The 20631-nt window shown below is 36.4% G+C and overlaps 1 protein-coding gene across 3 annotated transcripts in view; it reads right to left on the bottom strand.

The window, feature by feature from the left end:
• Positions 1-3858: 3858 nt before the first annotated feature.
• cald1b (caldesmon 1b) overlaps positions 3859-20631 on the bottom strand; it is a 32425-nt gene continuing 15652 nt past the window's right edge. For 2 of the 3 annotated variants that reach the window (XM_052119751.1, XM_052119752.1), the window contains 14 exons: positions 19059-19467; positions 18880-18924; positions 18170-18790; positions 15359-15400; positions 14855-14928; positions 14495-14753; positions 12523-12654; positions 12243-12286; positions 12011-12086; positions 11790-11930; positions 11532-11657; positions 8723-8791; positions 7472-7505; positions 3859-6333 (listed from right to left, as the gene is read on the bottom strand). In XM_052119751.1, the coding sequence (XP_051975711.1) occupies positions 6320-6333; positions 7472-7505; positions 8723-8791; positions 11532-11657; positions 11790-11930; positions 12011-12086; positions 12243-12286; positions 12523-12654; positions 14495-14753; positions 14855-14928; positions 15359-15400; positions 18170-18790; positions 18880-18924; positions 19059-19467 (2086 nt within the window). In that variant the 3' untranslated portion in view covers positions 3859-6319. The remainder of the gene's footprint in view (positions 6334-7471; positions 7506-8722; positions 8792-11531; positions 11658-11789; positions 11931-12010; positions 12087-12242; positions 12287-12522; positions 12655-14494; positions 14754-14854; positions 14929-15358; positions 15401-18169; positions 18791-18879; positions 18925-19058; positions 19468-20631) is intronic. The other variant, XM_052119754.1, reaches the window with a different exon arrangement.

Genomic DNA, 20631 nt, shown 5'->3' on the forward strand with positions numbered 1-20631 from the left:
ACAAATGAAAGGCAGTACCCAAGGAATTCTACTGATGTATAAATACTTTTAAATACAAATTAAATAACAGATATTAAAAAACAATTCACTTTGAGGGATTGACAGTATGATAACGGGGGTAAAATGTGTGTAATTGTCATGAAAATGTCACAATTTAAAGAATCTTAATGGCCCTTAAATAAGCTTCGTTTTCTAAATGCAAAATATTATTTATTATTTGTTTCATTTGATTTTAGAGTCAAATAGGACCAGGACATTTTCTTGACAGGTTTTGTGAGAATCACTCTTATGATTTTCAGACTTAAGGTTATCTTGTGGTGTTCCTCAACTTGAATTATTATTTGTTTTATTAATTGAGCCAGGCACTGAAATCGACAGTCATCATTTATTTATTAATGATACAAATAAGCAAAGCAAATATGCCCAACTTGAGCATTTTTGTGCAATTAGAATATTGAATCTTTAAAATATATCAGTGAAACAAACAAAAAACAGAATGTTTGAACTAGGAAGACAAGCTCCTCTCTCAGACCTGTTGGCTGCTGTCAACATCCCTCTCAGTCTGCTTCCCTTTGCCACGGCCCTGAGCACTAAAAGATAGAAAAAGCATTTAAATGAGTTTTTGCAGATTTTGGCTTTTAAATTGAATGTGACTCACACAAAGCATTTTGAGATTGTGAATTTGTTAATCTTACCTACAGAAAAACATAAAAGCTAAGTGCTAACGGGACGCAGTAATAATGAACATGAACTTGAACTTTTTACCTTGGATCAAGCTCAAGCCAGAGAGGTAACTAGATTTTGTTCTTTAAAATTAAACCCTATTTTTCTGTAAAACTGCTCAAAAACAAAACGATACGAAATGATAACTATTTCTCTTCTGTAAAGTTCTCTACTCTGGAAGAAATTTCAGTTAAAGTCATTCTGTTTGACATTTGATTTATTTTTTCATTTAAAAACATCTTATGAATGGTGCCTTTCCAGGTTTCTTATGACATAGAGGAAAGACATCTTCATAAAGTTTGATATCACTTATGTTATATTTCTGGCGTTTCAGTTTCTTGTTCAAATCATATTTTTCTGCCAACAGCTCCATCAGCCACTGCCATAACTCATTTGCTTTATCACTGCAAAGAGTGACAGTAATGGCAGAAGTTCTTTTGATTTGAGACAAACGGTTAAGGGGAGATCGATGGTAAATGACAACTATCAATCAGATGACAGTGAAGGAAAGAAGTCTTTTTAGAAGAATATTTCAGCTCTGTAGGTCTTACAATGCAAATGAATGGTGACCAGAACACCAAAAGCTCCAAAAAGGAGATAAGTCAGCATGTAATCCATAAGACTCCATTTGTTTAATCGATGTCTTCTGAAGCGATCCAATTGGTGTTGGGTGAGAACAGATCAATATATGATTCCTTTTTCGCTGTTTATTTTGACAGCAGTCTCCTTGGCAATCATGAATTCAAGAGCGATTACACATCAAGTTTTAAAGTTGTTAATAAAAACGACTAGCTTTATGTTGATATTGTAACTAGACAGTACCTCTTCAGAATAAATCCAGAAGAACCACATATAAAAATGTTGTATAGTATACACACACACACACAAGTTCATATGGAGTATGTGTGTATATATACACACATACATGAATTTACCTTTACTTAATGGAATTATCCATTTGCATTCATTTCTGGAATATGTACATACCAGCTTGTGAGCATTTAATTATTTCAACAATCCCCTGATTTATTCAATCATAATCAGAAATAAGTTTATTGACATATGCACACTCAAGGAAATCATAGATATATATTTGTTCAATAACAAAAGCTTCCAAGTATACACAAAAATTGACTATTAAACTGAACAATACAATAAAAATGAGCTGATATGTGGGGACAAATCTGCTAAAAGATTTAACAACAATCCCACATAAGTCAGCTTTCAAAAGAATGGAAGCAAGACAAGCCATCAGAGCTAGTGGCAACTGTTCTCCCCCGGACAGTGGAGGCAATATCTTCTGATATGCTGGCATTTTAGGCAAAGTGACATTCAGCCTGAAACAGAAGACACAGAGAAAAACATCACTGTAAGTCCCAGCTTGTCCATGTTCAAAGAGGCTGTGGTGCGGTACATAGCAGGCTTTGCAGTTAAAACAACTATGTAGATGATTCTGTGCACTACCTGTTTATCAGCACTCAGTGTCGAGAGCTCTTCCCAAGATGAACACACTGATCGACATGAAGTCCTGAGGTGGATTTATCAGACTGTCAGCGTCCTGAATGTCTGCAAGACAGCTGAGAAGGTTCTGGAACTCCATGGTGGTTCTGCATTCAAGGAACTCGAGGCACACATGTTCAACCTAGAACCATACAACTCAAAGTGCATTATTATATATATATACAGTAGATCAGTGTTCATAACCCAGATGTTTATTTGATGTGTGTTTAAATCTGGAAGACATATTTTTTGGCTCATTCTATAATTTAGGGTACATTTAATGTCAATCAATGATGATAATGGTTAGAAAATATTTTCTAACCATTATCTTCAGAAATATCAAACTTTATCCATTAACTCGCCAAACACGGAATTTTCCGTGTTTTATGAAAAAACGCTTCCCCGCCAAACACGGAATTTTCCGGGTTTCCGTGTTTTAGGTGTTATACGGTAAGGAAGACCCCTGCGCATGTTTTGAAAGAGTAGCAACTCTTTGATCAAAGAAACAGACTGCGATCGTCTCAAACATGAAGAAGTGGAGTATTGAGAAGCTCAAAATATCAGACATAAACATGCCTTTTTCTCAGCTTTTTGTCTGAAATGTTGTTTTTTGACAAAACCGACCTCTGCTCAAGTCGCAATAAAAAAAGAACAAATGAAGATAAAATAAAATCGTTTTTTTTTTGCCTAAAAGCAGAGGCTCAGATCTTTATTGTGATATATAGCATCTTCATATATTCATGGAAGAAAATATTCTGCGGGCCATTAAAATTTAGCGAAAATCGTCAAAAACCCTGGCGGTGACTGGCAACTTTTTTTAAAAAATGCTGGCGGGGAAAGAATTAAGGGTAATCATGCTATAACATCACGCAGATATTTTGGGCACTCCATATGTTTCATTTAGCTTTAAATTGCCATGATGTTTCTTAATTGACCATTTTTGCATTGTCTGTTTTTGAAGTGTGTGGGTCTTAAATTCAAAATAATGAATACAAATGTCAACAATATCTTTATTTTAATTTATTTTCCAATTCTATACACTAGTATTTTTTAGATTGAGTTTGGCATTTTAATAAAGAAAATATCTTATTTTTCTTATGCCCACAAAAGTTCTGTCAACTATGTTACTAAATAAACACTACTTCAACTAAAAAATGGCATATCCCAAAACCATGATATCATGGCATCATAAGATGGCATTTTCCTCTGTGAGGGACATTTTGAACACATAAAAATGTAAACATATTAAATACAATAGCATAGTGTCAAGGAGTATATTAATTGACCATCTACTATGTTGGGTACATTGTTATGGTTTGTTAGATGTTTATGAATTTAACATATAAATATACAGTATATTCTTGTTTGAGGTTAAACTGATCAAGAAAATGGAATGTGGTTGGCCAGGCAACCATTGAAATTATGAGTCAAAATGGGGAATTGTCAACTAGATTATTTGTGAAACAGATAAACTAGCGTACATTCTATACAACTTGTTCACAGCTGGCATTGGTGTGCTGCCCCTTTAAACCCATTACATTCATAGAAAGACACTTTCTTTGAAGCAGACAAATGCCAAGAGGTCTGCTGGACCTATGAGTGCTGTACAGAAAACACACACACAGATACAGTATGTGTGGATTGATCTTTTTACTGTGAAAACTTGTTTGGCAATGCAATATTTGTACACGTGTTGCGTTTCACACTGACAATTTAAACTGGTAAGAAAAGAGATCGGAGATTTAGCAAGTTGATGGGTTTTATTGATTTTGTGGAAGGGTTTAGCCATAGTACTACCACACTTCTAAACACTCTATAATGGTGAAATCATTAAAGGTTCTTTATTATTGTTAAGCAATTGTGTAGTGTTCAAAGCATGCCTCTGAGTTTGTATCAAAATACAAGAGATATGATATACAGTGTCCCCCAAAAGGTGTTTGGCCACTCAAAGGGATAGTTCAACCAAACATGAAAATTCCCTCATTATTTACTCGCCCTCATGCCATCCAAGTGGAACTGAGCTTGAAATCATGATCACAAGGGGACTGATGATGTCAAGAGTTGTAGTGAAAAAGGAGTTTGGGTCAGTTTGGCCAGTACTCACCCAAAAACAACAGGATTGCTTCAGAAGATATAGATTTAACCACTAATGTCAGATGTTAGACACCTTTTTGCTGACTTTATCTCCTTTTTTGGAGCTTCAAAGGCCTGATCACCATTCACTTGCATTATATGGACCTAAAGAGACTAGATATTGTTCTAAAAATCTTTGTTTGTGTTCTGCAGAAGACAGAAAGTCATACACATCTGGGATGGCATGAGGGTGAGTAAATGATGAGAGAATTTTCATTTTTGGGTGAAAATTGTCATTGTATTAGATAACTAAAAATCTAACCAAGTGGCATTTATTATGAATTTAAATAACTTTTTGGGACCACTGTATGTCTGGTAAGCAAAAAGCAATAAGATCAGCACAGCACAATCCACAACTACAAGGGACATGTTATGGAGCATGAGTTTTCAAACATAGACTTGACAATTGAACAACACACAAAAAGGTAAATCAAACTTAGAAACAAAATTCTATTTTTGCTAATCTGTTTTGGAGTCAAGGGGAGGTGATCCCCATGAACTGCAGTATGTCAGCAATGATAATACATCAACAAGCATTACATCATGAGGGTAGAATTAACAGCTACTGTATTCGGTCATTCGATTCTACATGCACAAGAGACTACATTGAGAGAAGTGGGAGTTTCAAAGTCTCATTGCATCTTTATGTTTATTTTATCAATCAGTGATGATGAAGAAAAAGTTATATCTAAAGAAGTTTATTTTGTGGTAACTTTATATTAGGTGTCTTTAACTATTATGTACTTAAGCATTTAATACAATGTACTTATTATGTACATACGTGTTGATGAATTGTACTTACATTTAAATTACCTGCATTTAATTATGTTTGTAGTTACACTGTTAACCTTACCCCTAACCCTAATCTTAATCCTACTCCAATCCTTACACTTACCCTACTGTCCCTCAAGCTCAGTAGCAGCAAATGTAAATCTTGTGAGAATTTTGCATATTTTAATGTTAGTAGTAGACACCTAATATAAAGTGGGCCTACTTTTTGAATCAAGGCTAGTGAAGCTTAAAGAAAAAGTTCGCCCTCATAATTTACTCACACACTCATTCCAGATGTGTATGACTTTCTTTTTTCTGCTGAACACAAATTATTTTTAGAAGAATATTTCAGATTTGTACGTCCTCACAATGCAAGTGAATGGGTTCTAAAATGTTGAAGCTCCAAAAAGCACATAAATGCCTCATAGAAGTAATGTATACGACTCCAGTGAATACATCTATATCTTCAGAAGTGATATAATCGATGTGGGTGAGAAACAGATCAATATTAAAGTTGATCTTTTTTACCATACATTCTCCTCCCTGCCCAGTAGGTGGCGATATGCATGAAGAATGCAAATCACCAAAAACAAAAGAAGAAGAACGTGAAAGTGGAGATTTATAGTAAAAAAAGGACTTAAATATTGATCTGTTTCTCACCCACACCTATCATGTCACTTCTTAAGATATGGATTATACCACTGGAGTCTTATGGATTTCTTTTATGATGCCTTTATTTGCTTTTTGGAGCTTCCAAATTGTGGTCACCATTACCTTGGATTGTGAGGATGTACAAAGCTGAAATATTCTTTTAAAAATCTCTGTTTGTGTTCAGCAGAAGAAAGAAAGTCAAAAACATCTGGGATGGCATGAGGGTGAGTAAATGATGAGAGCATTTTCATTTTTGGGTGAACTATACCTTTAAATATATTAGTTCTGCTGTTATATAATTGTTGTTATTAATTAAGCAAATATTTGGGCCTACGCGGTACATGATAATTGTTTGATTTTGAAGACATTTGTTTATTTTAGTACGAAAAACAAATTCGATACAGTGTCGGGTCCCCACTTGACATCCGATGTAAAACCTGGATCCTGAAGGAAAACCACTTGAGAACCACTGTCATAAATCAATGCACATTTTATGGTTTCAGCTTTAATTTTGGCTGATCTGGTGTCTGGTCAAATGTCTTCATTTTCTTGTCCCTGAAAAACATCAATAGTAGGGAATAGTGTAAAGAAGAGAATTGTATTAATGAGTTAACAAAACAAAAAAAGAGAGATCAGTGGATACATGTGTTTTACATGTCTGCTGTGTTTGAGTTACATTATCTGCATAACTTTTTCAACACTTCCTCAAATACACAAAAGCAAATAGATCACCTTTCCCCACCTGTTCCCAGTTTGTATTTTAACATGTTGGTGTCATGACCCAGATAAATGTACATGACTTGGTTAGAGGTCTTAAGTTGTGTCACAAGCATGACACATACCTGGTATATATTAATCTATGTGACTTTCAAGGACAAATTCAGCATAAAGACCAGAGCTGTGGATAGCCTAACTTCTTAGTAAGAGCACTAAACCACATAAACAGGATTCTAGTTAAAGTATGTGCTACATTTGGGTGTTAAGGCAGTTAATGTCACTCTAGCACAAAATATTTACATCCTTTCTCTAACTCTGAATATTAAAACTGCTTTGCCATGATAATCCAGTAAAATGCGTCCCTGCAGTGTGACAACAGAACAGTTGCACTAGGGAATGTGATGCATCACTGGCCTCTGCCACACTATGCTGCACAGATGGTGTAGGGGGAATCAAACACGTTGGAATTATGCCTGACACGCAGACAGCCCACAGTACCAATGCAGGAGGACAAGGTTGTGCCATTTAATACAGTCTGGCATAATGTTTGTATGAGAGATTTACAACTACACTGGTCAGTTAGGGTTATTATTTCAGAAAACACGAGTGTATGCTGTCACTTCAACACCTCATTTTTTGCGTATAAAAAGGTCAAGTCCAAACCTACAAAAACATGCCCTAAAACAGCACGAAAAAACATATGTAACATTTAAAAGAACTATAAATGTTTAAAATGATTTATTGTAGATAAAATTATAACACTACTTGCTCAACACTGTTGTTACTGTAATGGTCCTTTATTTTGGGAATAAGTAGAGGATTAAACTGAGTGCAAATGTAAATGCATTGGAAAGTGGAATTTACTCTTTACATAGTAAAAATTAAAGAAATGTAAAAGTTATTTACAAACTGAATGTAGGTATTTAGAACTTAATTGTTGAAAAAGAAGAAACACCCCCCACAAAAAGTCACTCACCATTAGTGACGAATGTACTCCTGGCTGTGAGCACCTGGAACAAAAAACAACATCTAAGAATATGATATGAAATAAAGGCCACATTTTCTGTTTGAAACCTCAGTTTGGTCATGGAACATTTTCCATGGTTATTTTTGAAAGTCTACAATTTCAGTGGAGTGAAATGCCATTTTAGTGTGGATGAGAGGCATAAATATTTTCAAATTAAAATGTATTAGTGTGGACATGGCCAAAGACAGACAGAAGTTATTTTTGGTACTAATAACAGTAAAATCACTAATACACTTAAAAGTATTAACAGAATTAAAGGGATAGTTCACCCAAAACTGAAAATCTCTCATAATTTTCTGGCCCTCATGCCATCCCAGATGTGTATGACTTTCTTTCTTCTGATGAAAACAAAGATTTTTAGAAGAATATTGCAGCTCTGTAGGTCCATACAATGCAATTGAATGGTGACAAGAACTTTCAAACTCAAAATGCACATAAAGTAATCCAAATGACTCCAGTGGTAAAGTCCAAGTCTTCAGAAGTGATATGATCTCAAACAACCTTCTTAGCACTTTTCTCTCCCATGAGTTCATCTTTTTTGGTGCATATCGCCACCTACTGGGCAGGATTAAATATTGAGCTGTTTCTCACACACCTATAATATCGCTTTTAAAGACATAGATTTAACCACTGGAGTCGAATCCATTACTTTTATGTTGCCTTTATGTGCTTTTTTCCGCTTTAAGGTTTTGGACCCTGTTGATTTGCATTGTATGGACCTACAGAGCTGAAGTATTCTTCTAAAAATCTTTGCTTGTGTTCAGCAGAAGAAAGTCATGCACATCTGGGGTGGCAAAAAAGGACAAATGAGCACTGCAAATAAGTGAACATTGTTTTTGGAAGTGAGTGAAAGGATACAGATGATACCGGTGGCCATTAAAAAAATCTGGTCATAAATAACCAACCACTGAGAAGGTACAGAACCTTGAAGTTGAAAGTGCAGTCACACTTTAAAACAAACTAGGCTGAGTGGTAACTAACTATAAAGCAGATAAGTGAGCTAATAATCTGTGTACAGTGAATAACAAGCCATAAAACATTGTGACATAACCAAGAGGCAGGCACTTCTTCAGTACTCACTGTGATATCTCAAGATATGGGGGTTTATGCAATGCTTTTTCTGTGTAAGTCAAGTAAACTTAAAAAAATATATAATTTGACTGTCGGATTATACACTGAATAATATTTGACTAGGTTTACCTTGGCAGGGGAGGAGCCCTTTGTTTCCCATAGGCCACGTGTTTTAGTTACATCAGCTGGCTTCTGATCCTGACAAAAGCACAAAATGACAAACATCAATTACAATCACATATAATGGGCTGCCGGTGGCTTGTATATTAAAGCAAGCTTGAATAAAGTTTACCTGGAGAGAGATTTAGTAGAAGCAGAGAAAAGACAATGGATAGTGTAACAGGACAGGTATAAGGAATAGAAAAGGCCAAGTCTAAAGAAGCTGAAACGAGACAAAGTTCAAATCAGAAATTATAAGAGGAAAAAGTTAAGTGACCGTACCAACAGATCATGAGAAACACACATTCAGGCAAGTGTGTCCAAACCTTTATTATAGGATGTTCAAAAGAATTTTGATTACTATAGATTCTTAAATCTAAACCAGCAACAGACGGGAAGATGCAATACACTCAAGACTCACTGGAGGGCCACCCCGTATCATACACATATAATAGACTATTTACAGTCGCTGGATATACAGTACTCTAGAACAAGCTGTCTGGAAGCACCCTTGACTGTTTCATACTGAAGACTTCAACCACATACAGTACATCAATGTAGTTGAAATCTCTGTATAGCAAATCACTGTATTTAATGTCTCCTTCATATATAGTTTATGAGCTTTGTAAGTCTCTCATTCACTTCTTACTGTATGTATGTTATAGTAAGAGTGACTCTTAAAGGTTGGTAAGAGAAGCTTGAAATAAACATGAGCCATGAGTGAAATATAGCTCTAGAGAAAGAGAGAGAGGCAAAGGTTGGAAGCTGACCACATCACACAGTATTGATCAAAAACAACAAAAATAAACAATTAATTCTAATAAGGCATGCCACAAATGAGATAAAGCCATTGGAGTCTCTCTTTACAGAAAAGCCGGTTTTGTTAAAAAGTCAGTTTTAGCACTTGTTCAAAAAATCTATGTAAATACTTGTAAATAGTGCAAATTATGTAATTAAAAAATAAAAGTAACAAAAAATAATACAATACAATATAATATCATATTTATTGACTGAATACTTGGATTTATTGATTTTTAAAAAGTCAAAATGTGACCAAAATTATGAAAAACGTAATAAATATGTGTCGCAAGTTCAAATCCATGGCATGCTGAGTGACTCCAGTCAGGCTTCCTAAGCAACCAATTGGCCCGGTTGCTAGGGTGGGTAGAGACACGCTGGATTAACCTCCTCGTGGTCACTATAATGTGGTTCTCGCTCTCAGCAGGGCCCGTGGTGGGTTGTGCGTGGATGCCACAGAGAATAGCGTGCAGTCTCCACACGCACTAGGTCTCCGTGGTAACGCACTCAACAAGCCACATGATAAGACACGTGGATTGACGTTCTCAGACGTGGAGGCAACTGAGATTCGTCCTCCGCCTCCCGGATTGAGGCGAGTCACTACGCCACCATGAGGACTTAGAGTGCATTGGGAATTGGGCATTCCAAATTGGGGAGAAAATAAATAAAAATAAAAACAATACAGCATTAGCTAAATTATTATTATTAAGCAAAAAAGGAAAATTATACAATAATTGTATTACACCCATATGAACTGATATCTAATCGAAAGCTTGTGAATTGGTATCGATTCGAAACGGGAAATCTGTATCAATACCCAGCCCTAATAAAATGTTCCCAGGGTTGACAAGAACCTTGGCTCGTTTCTTTACAGGATATGCCTTTGGATTTTATTTCATGTCTGCCATTTCCCTTTATCCACTATGACCAGTAGGTGGCGTTCTACATCCATAAAGCCTCTGTCCAATTCTAGAATATGGAACTAAAATTGTCTATTTATTCCAATGAATAATGTCATTTATTCAATGCATACTACACAATATTTTATATTATTAATAAAATATACTAAAATAGTACTTTCCCTTTTTCTCACATAAAAAGATATCTATAAATATAGTGAATTTCAGTTATCAACAGGTATGATTTGGTGTAAAGGAAACAAGTTAAAGCTGGGTCTAACAGTATATTATTACCAGTAATACACAAATATGCTTTTTAGAATGTTTATTAATTTATTTAACTTTAGAAAAGGTGTTGTAAATATTTTCTGGTCTGAGATGAATAATTGTCACAAACTTACACTCACTGAAAACTTTATTATGTACACACGTACACCTACTTATTCATGCGATTATCTAATCAGCATGTGCAGCAGTGCATAAAATCATGCAGATACGGGTCAGGTGCTTCAGTTAATGTTCACATCAACCATCAGAATGGGGAAAAAATATGCTCTCTGTGATTTCGATGTGGCATGAGGTGCCAGTCAGGCTAGTTTGAGTATTTCTGTAACTGCTGATCTCTTGGGATTGTCACACATGACAATCTAGATTTTACTCAGAATGATGACAAAAACGTAGTAACTCAGACTCAGGCCACTCTGTATAATTGTAGTGTGCAGAACAGCATCTCAGAATGCACAACATGTCGAACCTTGATGCAAATGGGCTAAAACAGCAGAAGACCACGTCGGGAAATTTATTAGGACCATAGTTTTCCTAATAAAATACTTGGTGAGTGTATTTGTTTAGTAATTAGTAATACTAAATAATTACTTTATTTTATTTTAACAAAGGTATGGTAACTATTTCCCTGTCTGAGATGAATAACTGTTGCAAAAGTCTTTGTTTCATTAGCTTGCAAGTCTTGACCTTTTTGACATTTTTATTGATATAATGCAAGCTGGACTTGAAATTGCATTGCTAATAGTGCATGGAGCATGGGTGCTAACCTCTCCATTGCATGTCTATAAGATGCTTACTGTTTTGATGGCTGGTTTTTCTGGTTCAGGTGTGGGCTTTGGTTCAACGGGTTTCTGTTGTTCAGGCGTCTTGGTCTTCCAGCTGTTAATCCGACCAGCCACGCCAATGTTAAGGACAGCTGTTTCCTGAGTGATTGGCAGGAATTTATACATTAATTTTAAGTCCAGTCCATTTAACAATTCTTTATTATTTGCAGAAGGTTTTTTCTTAAAGATGACTTTTACGGTACATTGACAGAAAAGAAAAAAAGGTTCTACCTTTGTGACTGCTGGGGGGCTTGCAGGACTGGAGGTGGGATTGACATTGTTCCCCTTCTCCCACATGCTCTTGATGTTCCGCACACCTTCAGCTACAGGTACATCCACAGGAGATTTGGGTGATTTGGCCACTTCTTTAGTCTGGTGAACAACAGATGAAGTCACAGACTGTGGAGGTCAAATAAATAGCGCAGGCTCCTTCAGCGCTCAATATTTCTCACCTGAACAGCAGAAGTGTACTGCTCCAGTCTGTTTCCAATCTTGCATACTAATGGCGTGTGTAACAACTTCACTGGACTAGTATGAATGCAAACAGTAGCATGTAATTATATCTTAATTTACTGCAATATACAGTATCTATATCACTATATATTATCAATAGGAACAATAGAACATATTTTACAGCGGAGTAAAAATGTATCCTTAAAACAAATATGAGGCATGACTTATTACCTTTTAAGAGCAGATTTGTTCAAAAATTCAGCTTTCTCCCCAATCTGTTAAATATATAAAAATGTCATATATAAATTCAAGTTCAAATTTGTATATACTGATATGCAGACAAATGTAATATTAAGTGTAATCGCAAAAAACATTCTTATATAGATGTCCAAGCATCCATATGGCAAAACTATTTACATGTATACATACTGTAGAGCATACTGTATAATGTGGCAAAAAGCATACTTCTATAATTGTTATGTTCCACATCACACAATAAATATTGACTGACCTTGGCGGAGGCTCCCTTTGGAGCGACGAATGGTGGTTTGCTCCCTACTTTGGACTCCTCCTTTTGCTTCTTTTTCTCTGCTGCCTCTGCTCTTCTTTGTTCGATCTCCTCTTTCATCTTTTTCCTCTCTTCCTGTTCATTGTTTTGGTAGGAGGGATACAAGGGCACACACAATATCGTTATGAACCATTTGGTGTGTTTTTATCCTATTCCACTTCTAACACTCTTTAGTCTCATCCCCAGATAGCACACGTACATCTCTGAGACGTCTGTTTCAAAGCATTTCCTCTGGAAAGCATCACATTCACAAGTAATATCTGCTAAACATCTTAAAAAGTTCATATTTACAAACATTTTAAAACATAAACATCTCAAAGACATCTGCTGAATGTCTTTTTGACATCTGAGAGGAAACGTCTTATGGACGTATTTCAGATGAGCGTTTACAGTAGTCAGCTTAGATTCAAAGCTAGCACCCGTGTGCTTTTTAGGCTAACATTACCCAAAAATCCTTGGTGTTGGGTATGAGGATATATCATCCAGTATCAAGATGCAATTTTATAATGAATGAGTATGTTTTAAATGTAATAGTATTGAGTCCTTACAAAAGCCCCTTTAAGGCAAGTCAGTTCATTTGGTGGCCATCTCACTTCTTAAGCTCAAAGCACACACAAATAAAAAGTCATTGAGGTTTTTTAAAAGCAGCTCCAGCTAATGCGTCTGTGTGTTTAAGAGTAAACAAATCGTCTATTCTTCTATCAAAAAGGCATTTTTTTCTCTTTTAACTGAAAAGGGGACTTCTATTTCTTTTGCCACAAGGCCTGCCTCACTGAGGTTTGCGATTACTTACATTATGTCCTACTGCAAAATGACTTACTTTACAAGTGAATATATACTTTGGCACTGCAATAAACCACATACCACATTACAGTTAGTAGGAGTTAAAGGAATATTCCAGGTTCAATAGAAGTTAAGCTCAATTGAAAGCATTGTTGCATAATGTTGAGTCCCAAAAAAATTAATTTTGAGTCTCTACCTTTCTTTAAAAATCTGGTTTACAGTGAAGCACTTACAATAGAAGTGAAAGGGGCCATGACGTAAATGTTAAAATACTCACCATTTCAAAAGTATAGACACAAGACATGATTTTTGGGTTGATAAATTACTTTAAAAAATAATCCATTACAAATTACTAATAATTTTTCTAAAATGCAATCAGATTACTATATCAATTACTTAATTGATAAGTAATCACATTACTAATTATTTCACTTTTAAAGTTACTTTCTAAAACACTTTTCAGCTCAAATATAAAATAATGTCTAAATTTCTTTCTTGTTCATTGTTACACACAAGTCATACACTCAGCACCTCGCATTTCTCCTTCTCGATTAATTTTTACAGGGCCATAATTAATGTATTCCACATAAATAATATTTAATTAATTGAAAGTCAGTAACTGTAATCTGATCACAAGAATTTAAAAACATTATGCATTAAACAATTTTTTTTACTTAAATTACAGTAACTAATTACTTTGTAATTGGATTACACCCTACACTGGTTGCCATGATGACATAATGCCATAAACCCCTTAATGACAGTACAAATTTTGATTTAAACAACTTTACAGCTCAAATAATACACAAGTTTTAATAGAAGAATTAATGTAATTACTTTTATAAAATTATCCGCTTTTCGTTTCTGCCTTTAAACCCTCCAAAAATTATCCCCATTCACTTCCATTATAAGCGCCTCACTGTGACTTTTGCAGTTTCTAAAGAAAAGGAGGATTATTTTTTGTGTTAATCAACATTATGCCACAAATGCTGTCGATTGAGCTTAACTTTGTTAACTTTAGTAACTAGAAGTAAAGTAAGTAGGGAGGGGAAGTAAATTGGGATTCAGCTATATTCTCTAACAGCGGTTTACAGATGGAGAGTAGTACTGCTTTAGATTTTTATTTTTTTACCTCCTCCTTGGCCTTCTTTTCTGCCAGTTGCTGTTTCTTCTGTTTCTCCTCTTCCTCAAGAATCTTTTTCCTCTCCTCCCTCTTCTTCTTGAGCTCCTCCAGCTCGGCCTGAGCCGTTTGCTGCTTCTGCTTCATCTTCTCCAGAACCTCGCTGTCAGTCTCATTTCTCAGTCGCTTCAGCTCCTGTAGCTTGCGTTCTGCCTCCAGCTTGGCTATGGGATCCTGCTTCTCAGTTTCAGGAGAGCGTAAACCTGTGGGGCTTAACAAAAATTGCTCTACATTAATCATGACTCTCAAAAAACTTGATACCTGGAAAATGTAAATATAAAAATTCTTACATGACAAATTAATCCTCCGTACCTTAGCATCTTCTCTGGTTTCTTGGCTTTTGTTGTGCTGTCAACTGTATCATGTGGCTTTGTTGTCACTTTCAGCTTGAATGGAGAAACAACAAATTCATTTGATTGTTTATCATTTTATTCTCAGGTTGTGCTGTCATTCTATCAAATATAAAATTCTGCTATCATTTGCTCACCATATTGTTGTCCCATGTGTCTTTTTATGTCAAACACAAAAGGGAGATGTTAGGCAGAATGCAGCCTCAATCACCATCCACTTTCAATGAATGGAAAAAATTGCAATAAAAGTGAATGGTGAATGATGCTTAACATCTCTTGTGTGTCACGGAAAGAAAGAAAGTAATATAGGTTTGTAACATCATGATGCTGTGTAAATAATGAGAGAATTTGTGTGTGTGTGTGTGTGTGTGTGTGTGTGTGTGTGTGTGTGTGTATGTACTATCCTTTTAAATAGAGCCACTGGTGTTGTAGTAGAGCTGTGATCTTATCAGGGATGTTAACTTACTTTGTCACGTAAAAAGGAAGGTTTTGGCTTTTCCTCCATAACCTAATGAGAGGGAATAAATACAAGCCTCCTTAAATTCTAACAAATAATTTTGTGAAATCTGTGTAAGCAAGTGCATTTTTGAAACTAATAATGGGTGGATATAGCACTGATAGCAGTGCTGCTCAATGTGAAGCTAACATGATGTTTGCCATTCAAGTGAGCACCGCCAGTGGAGAATAGACCACGCCACATGCAAATGACACTGCAAAAAGCCGGGTTTAAGAAAGTTTTACACAGTATGCAGTAATCGCGGCTTCCCGTTATCTTGTTTCAATAGGAGAGGCAGCAAGGTAGACCTGAGGCGTCGTTTAAGAGAATTCATCGTGCAGGACAGCTTAAGGCCAAACACCCTTTCAAGGCAAGTCAGTCCACTCAGTGGCCATCTTGGGAATGCTCTATCTACTTGAATGGGAAAGACCGCAATCTCCTAAAGATTACTATCAAATAACATAATCAACAGTAAAATCAAATCAACAGTAAAATTAGACAACCATGATATCATCAATTGTGCTTCATTAGCTTAGATCAGTGGTTCTAATTTTGGGGGTCTCGCTCCCCTTGGAAAGTAGAAAAACTTTAGAAATGTGTTATTGTGACTATCTCCACAAGCACCATAAAGTTTGTCCATACCACTCGTGCGCTATAGTTCAAGTCTATTGAAGCCACTAATTCACTGAAATTTCCCTTGTCACACAATCGAATCAGGCAATCTTACATTGTGTGTGTAATCTGATGTAAAGGAGCACATTTTATGATTCCAGCATTGTCAGATTTTACTGATGATTTGAAATATGTTCTTTGATCCTAATTTCTGAGTTTCTGAGATTTCGGTCTTTTCCCCATTCAAGTAGATCGGAGCTGCACTGTCATGACTAGAAATAATTTCCCAGGAGTGTTTCAAAGATGGCTTCCAGTCAACTGACTTGCTAGAAAGAAGTGCAGCTCTAAACTCATTTAGAGCCTGAAACCATATAAGGAGAAAAAGGCTTAACAAACATGCACATTGGTTCTACCATCATCATGGTAAAGTTAAGTTTGTTAGTTTTATTAGCTCTGACTTTCATACCACAAAATACAGTTTTAATTAATTTTAATTTAATTACTTCATTTAGAGAAATATGTTTTTACTATCTTGTAATTAGCTAAAGCAATGGCAGACATCTTTGAACTTGTACTGGCACCAAGTGCAAGGCCAAAATAGGCCCAGAGTGGCACTAGCCCATCCAGATTGATGGCTGGTCAACCCAATCAAAACTGCAGGAACAGTCTGCATTTTGTCACACGCAAAATAGCTCACCGCGCGGCTCTCTACGTACATGCCTGTAAACAGATCCGCTTAGCACCAAGATAATTTATCCACACTTTGTCTAACTTATTATTATTATTTTATGTGAGAGGGTGGTATATGTTTCTGTAGATGACACGGCAGGTTATGAAATTAGCAAGTAATTTTGCTTGTCATCTACCCGCAACTGTGTGGCACGCGGCCTTTAAAGAGCTCATATTATGCTCATTTACAAGCTTACACATTTATTGTCTCTTTAAAGCCCCCCTTTCTGAAAAGCCCTGTCTACTCTGTTTGGTCAGCTGGCCCAGTCCCAGTCTGAGTGTGTTTCGGAAATGTAATACCCTTACCATAAACTAGTTTCATCTTAAAGTAGCCCTTAGGTCGGCATTATGCAAATACGTTACATAGTGACATAGCTAAGTCAAGGAAGTAATGGCTGGACTGCAAACCAGGTGTTTCAGGCAGTTCAGGAGCAGTGCTTTCTGTGGAAGAGAGTAACTCCCTTTGGAGTGGACTTTGTGCTTTGTAACTTTGTAGATCATTTACATAGCTGTCTAGCTATATTACACACTAAAGGAAAGATAAAATCCCAAAAAGCATTATAGGGCCTCTTAAAGACTTCTCGGGGTGACAAATAACAAGAAACGCAGTTAGACGCAAATACGGGCGTTTGAAGAAGCATACTTGATCATATTTTGGAAAACGAAAGAGAAGCTATCGATGCGCATCTCTGATTCGCTGTGTGTTTAGAGGTTTATTGGATACATAAAGATTAAGATTTGTGCCAGCCGAGAGAGTGGTTGTGGTGGAACATTCGTGAGCATAATTATTGGGACTGACCACCACTTTTTGGTGTGAGATGGTGTCAATCGAGTGCTTTATTCAACACAAAGCTGAGACAACCCCATTACAATTGCATCAATATGACTTGAGGTACATTTCTAATAATACACGTAATAATTGTAAAAAAAAAAAAAGAAATAATAATTCATGTTTTTGTACATATAATTATGCACCTCTACGTATTTGGTAAATGAGTGAATATTGACTGATAAAGGCTGGGGAAAGGGGTGCCCTTCATTATATTCACAATGAAAGTAGGCACAGAATAGAGATCCACCCTGTTTCACCAAGGTCCACTCATTTAGAGATTTCTGGCCTTGTCCCTGGCTGGCACATATCGGACCATTTGTGTGCATGGAAAAAGGCTGTATAGGAAAAGGCCTACTGCACACCATGTAAAACCGCTTAAAATGGCGCACCAGGTAGTCTTGACACAAACACTGCAAAAACACTGCATTTTCAGAACTGCACATATAAAGCTAAGAAGTGGAAAAGTAAGTTGTGAAAAAGCTGCCCATATCTAGGGTAAAACTGGCAAGCAATGCTTGTTGACCACAAACAGTTTGAAATTCATTAAATGCGTGAACTATGCATACATTTGTGATATCTAAACATGACCCGGGGTAAGAGGTGAATACCTCTTTCTTCTTTAGTTTAGCATTTTCTGAAGGTTTGGGCTCAGTTTCGTCTCTCACTTTCTTCCATTTTGGCTTTTCATCAATGTCTTGCTTTGGTGTCACAAGTTTCTCCTCAACTTTCTTTGGTGTTGATGGTTTTTCTTCAGCCTGCCTCTTCATTTGTGGGTTCTCCTTTCCTTTCTTTGTGATTTGGACCTTAACCTCAACTTCCCTAGTTGACTTTTTAGGTGTTTCTTCAACAGTCTTTTCAGGTACATTAGGTTTTTCTTGTTCTTTCGTAGGTTTCTCAGCCTCCTTCACTGGAGGTTTTGAATCCTGTATTCTAACCTTAACCTCCATAAGTTTTTCTTCAGGTAACTTCTCAGGTTCCTCTTTCTGCACAGGCTTTTCCTCAGGTTTCTTCTCAGGTTCCTCTTTCGCCGCAGGCTTTACTTCTTCATTCTGTGATGTAGCTGGTTCCAATTTGATTTCAACTTCTACTATTTTGTCCTCTATTGCAGGTTTCTCTTGTGTGACCATACTTGATACAAGACATTCAACCTCTTTATTTTCTAAATCTGCACTTGCTAAATCTGCTTCTGTTTTTTCTTTAGTCTCTCTATTTGCACTGACAGATTCTTCCTACAAAATATAACAAATGTTAGGAAATCAATTCAAAGAAATTGTATCCAACTTTAAAAAACCCAGATGGAATCATAAGACTTTCATACCTTATTTGTTACAGCTGGTTCTTTGGGTTTCTCCTCTGTAGATTCCTGTAAAAAATGAAACATCAAAACAGATCTTAAACTAATATCACAGAAACCACATAAAGCACAGAGCTAAAGTAATGGACTTTCATCATAATATGGAATGACAGAAAAAGAATGAATGAGTTTGAAGAAATAACCTGTTTTTTGAGGTAAGACTCCTGTTTGTCTTCTACTATCTTCTCAGGAGTTTCTTTGGGTTCTTCAGCAGCTGTGACTGGAGCTGGCTCCTCCTTTACCGTGGTTGTCTCCTCAACCTCTGTCTTGGTTACTTTTATCTTTTCCTCTTGTTTTTTCTGTTCCCTTTCCTCCCAGTGGTTGGTTTCTGTCTCTTTTTGGGAGAACTCTTGCTCACCATTTCTATGAAATGGCTCTGTAGTGGTCATGACACTTCCATCCATGATGGTTGGGTCAAGTTCCTTCTGTCTCTCTAAAGCCTCCATCATTCTTTTCTGTCTCCGCTCTTCTCTCTTAGCAATCCTATCCAGGAGAGCCTGGTCATCATCCTCAGCCGGTGCAGAACTAGTGATCAATGTTGATGTCTCAGAACTGAAAACAACACATTATCAGATCAGTACAAAGTATTTGTCTTAAGGAAAGGTTTTTGGTTCTAGATTAAATGGTAGTCCAATTTTTAGTTAGGTTTATTAGTAAAATGGTTACTTGTTTATTTTAAAATACTCTAATCTCAACTTATAGGCCTAGTAATATGCAGAATCATTATAAGTAAGCTATTCATAGCTTGTTTCCCCTTAAAAGTATAAACACTGTGGCGCTATCAAAACATTGCTCTGTCAGTTTGGGTATCCCAACCTGGGGTTCATTTCCCAAAAGCATTGTTAGACAACTATGGTCGCAAGTTCCATCGGGACCAACATATTCTTTCACATATATTTCAACATATATTATTTCATTCTATCAGGACTTTGACCACGTTTACATGCACTTAAGAAAACTGCTTATTCCGGGGTTTTGCAGAAAGTGGCGATCTGAAATGTAATGTAGAAGCGAATGCACCATTTAACTAAAGGCTGTTAAGATAAAGCACTTTAACACACACAGCATTTGTTGGAGAACATGGCTTATGTGTCCATGTTAACACATAAGAGAAGTTCTTATGTTTTTGAAGAGTGCTCATGTGCATATGTGCTCAAGTGAGTTGGGGAAGCCCAAAGTCTCATGAAAGGGAAACCCCACTATTGCAGCGCAATTCATTACATAGTACATTACATAGTACACACAGCTTTTGTGTCTTCAGCAAATTAATTTGTGCACTAAACAGCTTTCTGAAGTATGTGTGAATGAGCTATTATAATTTGATATCCTCAGAAGCTATTATTCCACCCCCTGCCTAACGTCATTAACGGCAGCTCTATATTGTTGAACCAACGTGGTTCGAACAATGGATGTGACATAGTTACTATGGTTTCGGGAACCAGCCGTCACTAGGTAGTTAATTTCTCCAACGATGCATCATACTATGGTGGTTAAGCAGTGAGTTACGTAGTTGTAGTGTTTTTGTCTGACAGGGCCGTGGGATTATCGTCCAATGTCTGTCTTGTGTTTGGTTGTCTGTCTTTGTGTGAGCATGCAGTTTCGGTTGTATTCCCTGCCATTTGCTCTTCGGTCTGTCTTGTTTCATGTCGGGAGCAGAGTGTCTGGATTCTGACTTCCTGTCTGGTTTGATTTTGGTCTGTGTTGGATCCGGACACT

This window comes from Xyrauchen texanus, chromosome 46 (assembly GCF_025860055.1).
Source record: "Xyrauchen texanus isolate HMW12.3.18 chromosome 46, RBS_HiC_50CHRs, whole genome shotgun sequence".
NCBI lineage: Eukaryota > Metazoa > Chordata > Actinopteri > Cypriniformes > Catostomidae > Xyrauchen > Xyrauchen texanus.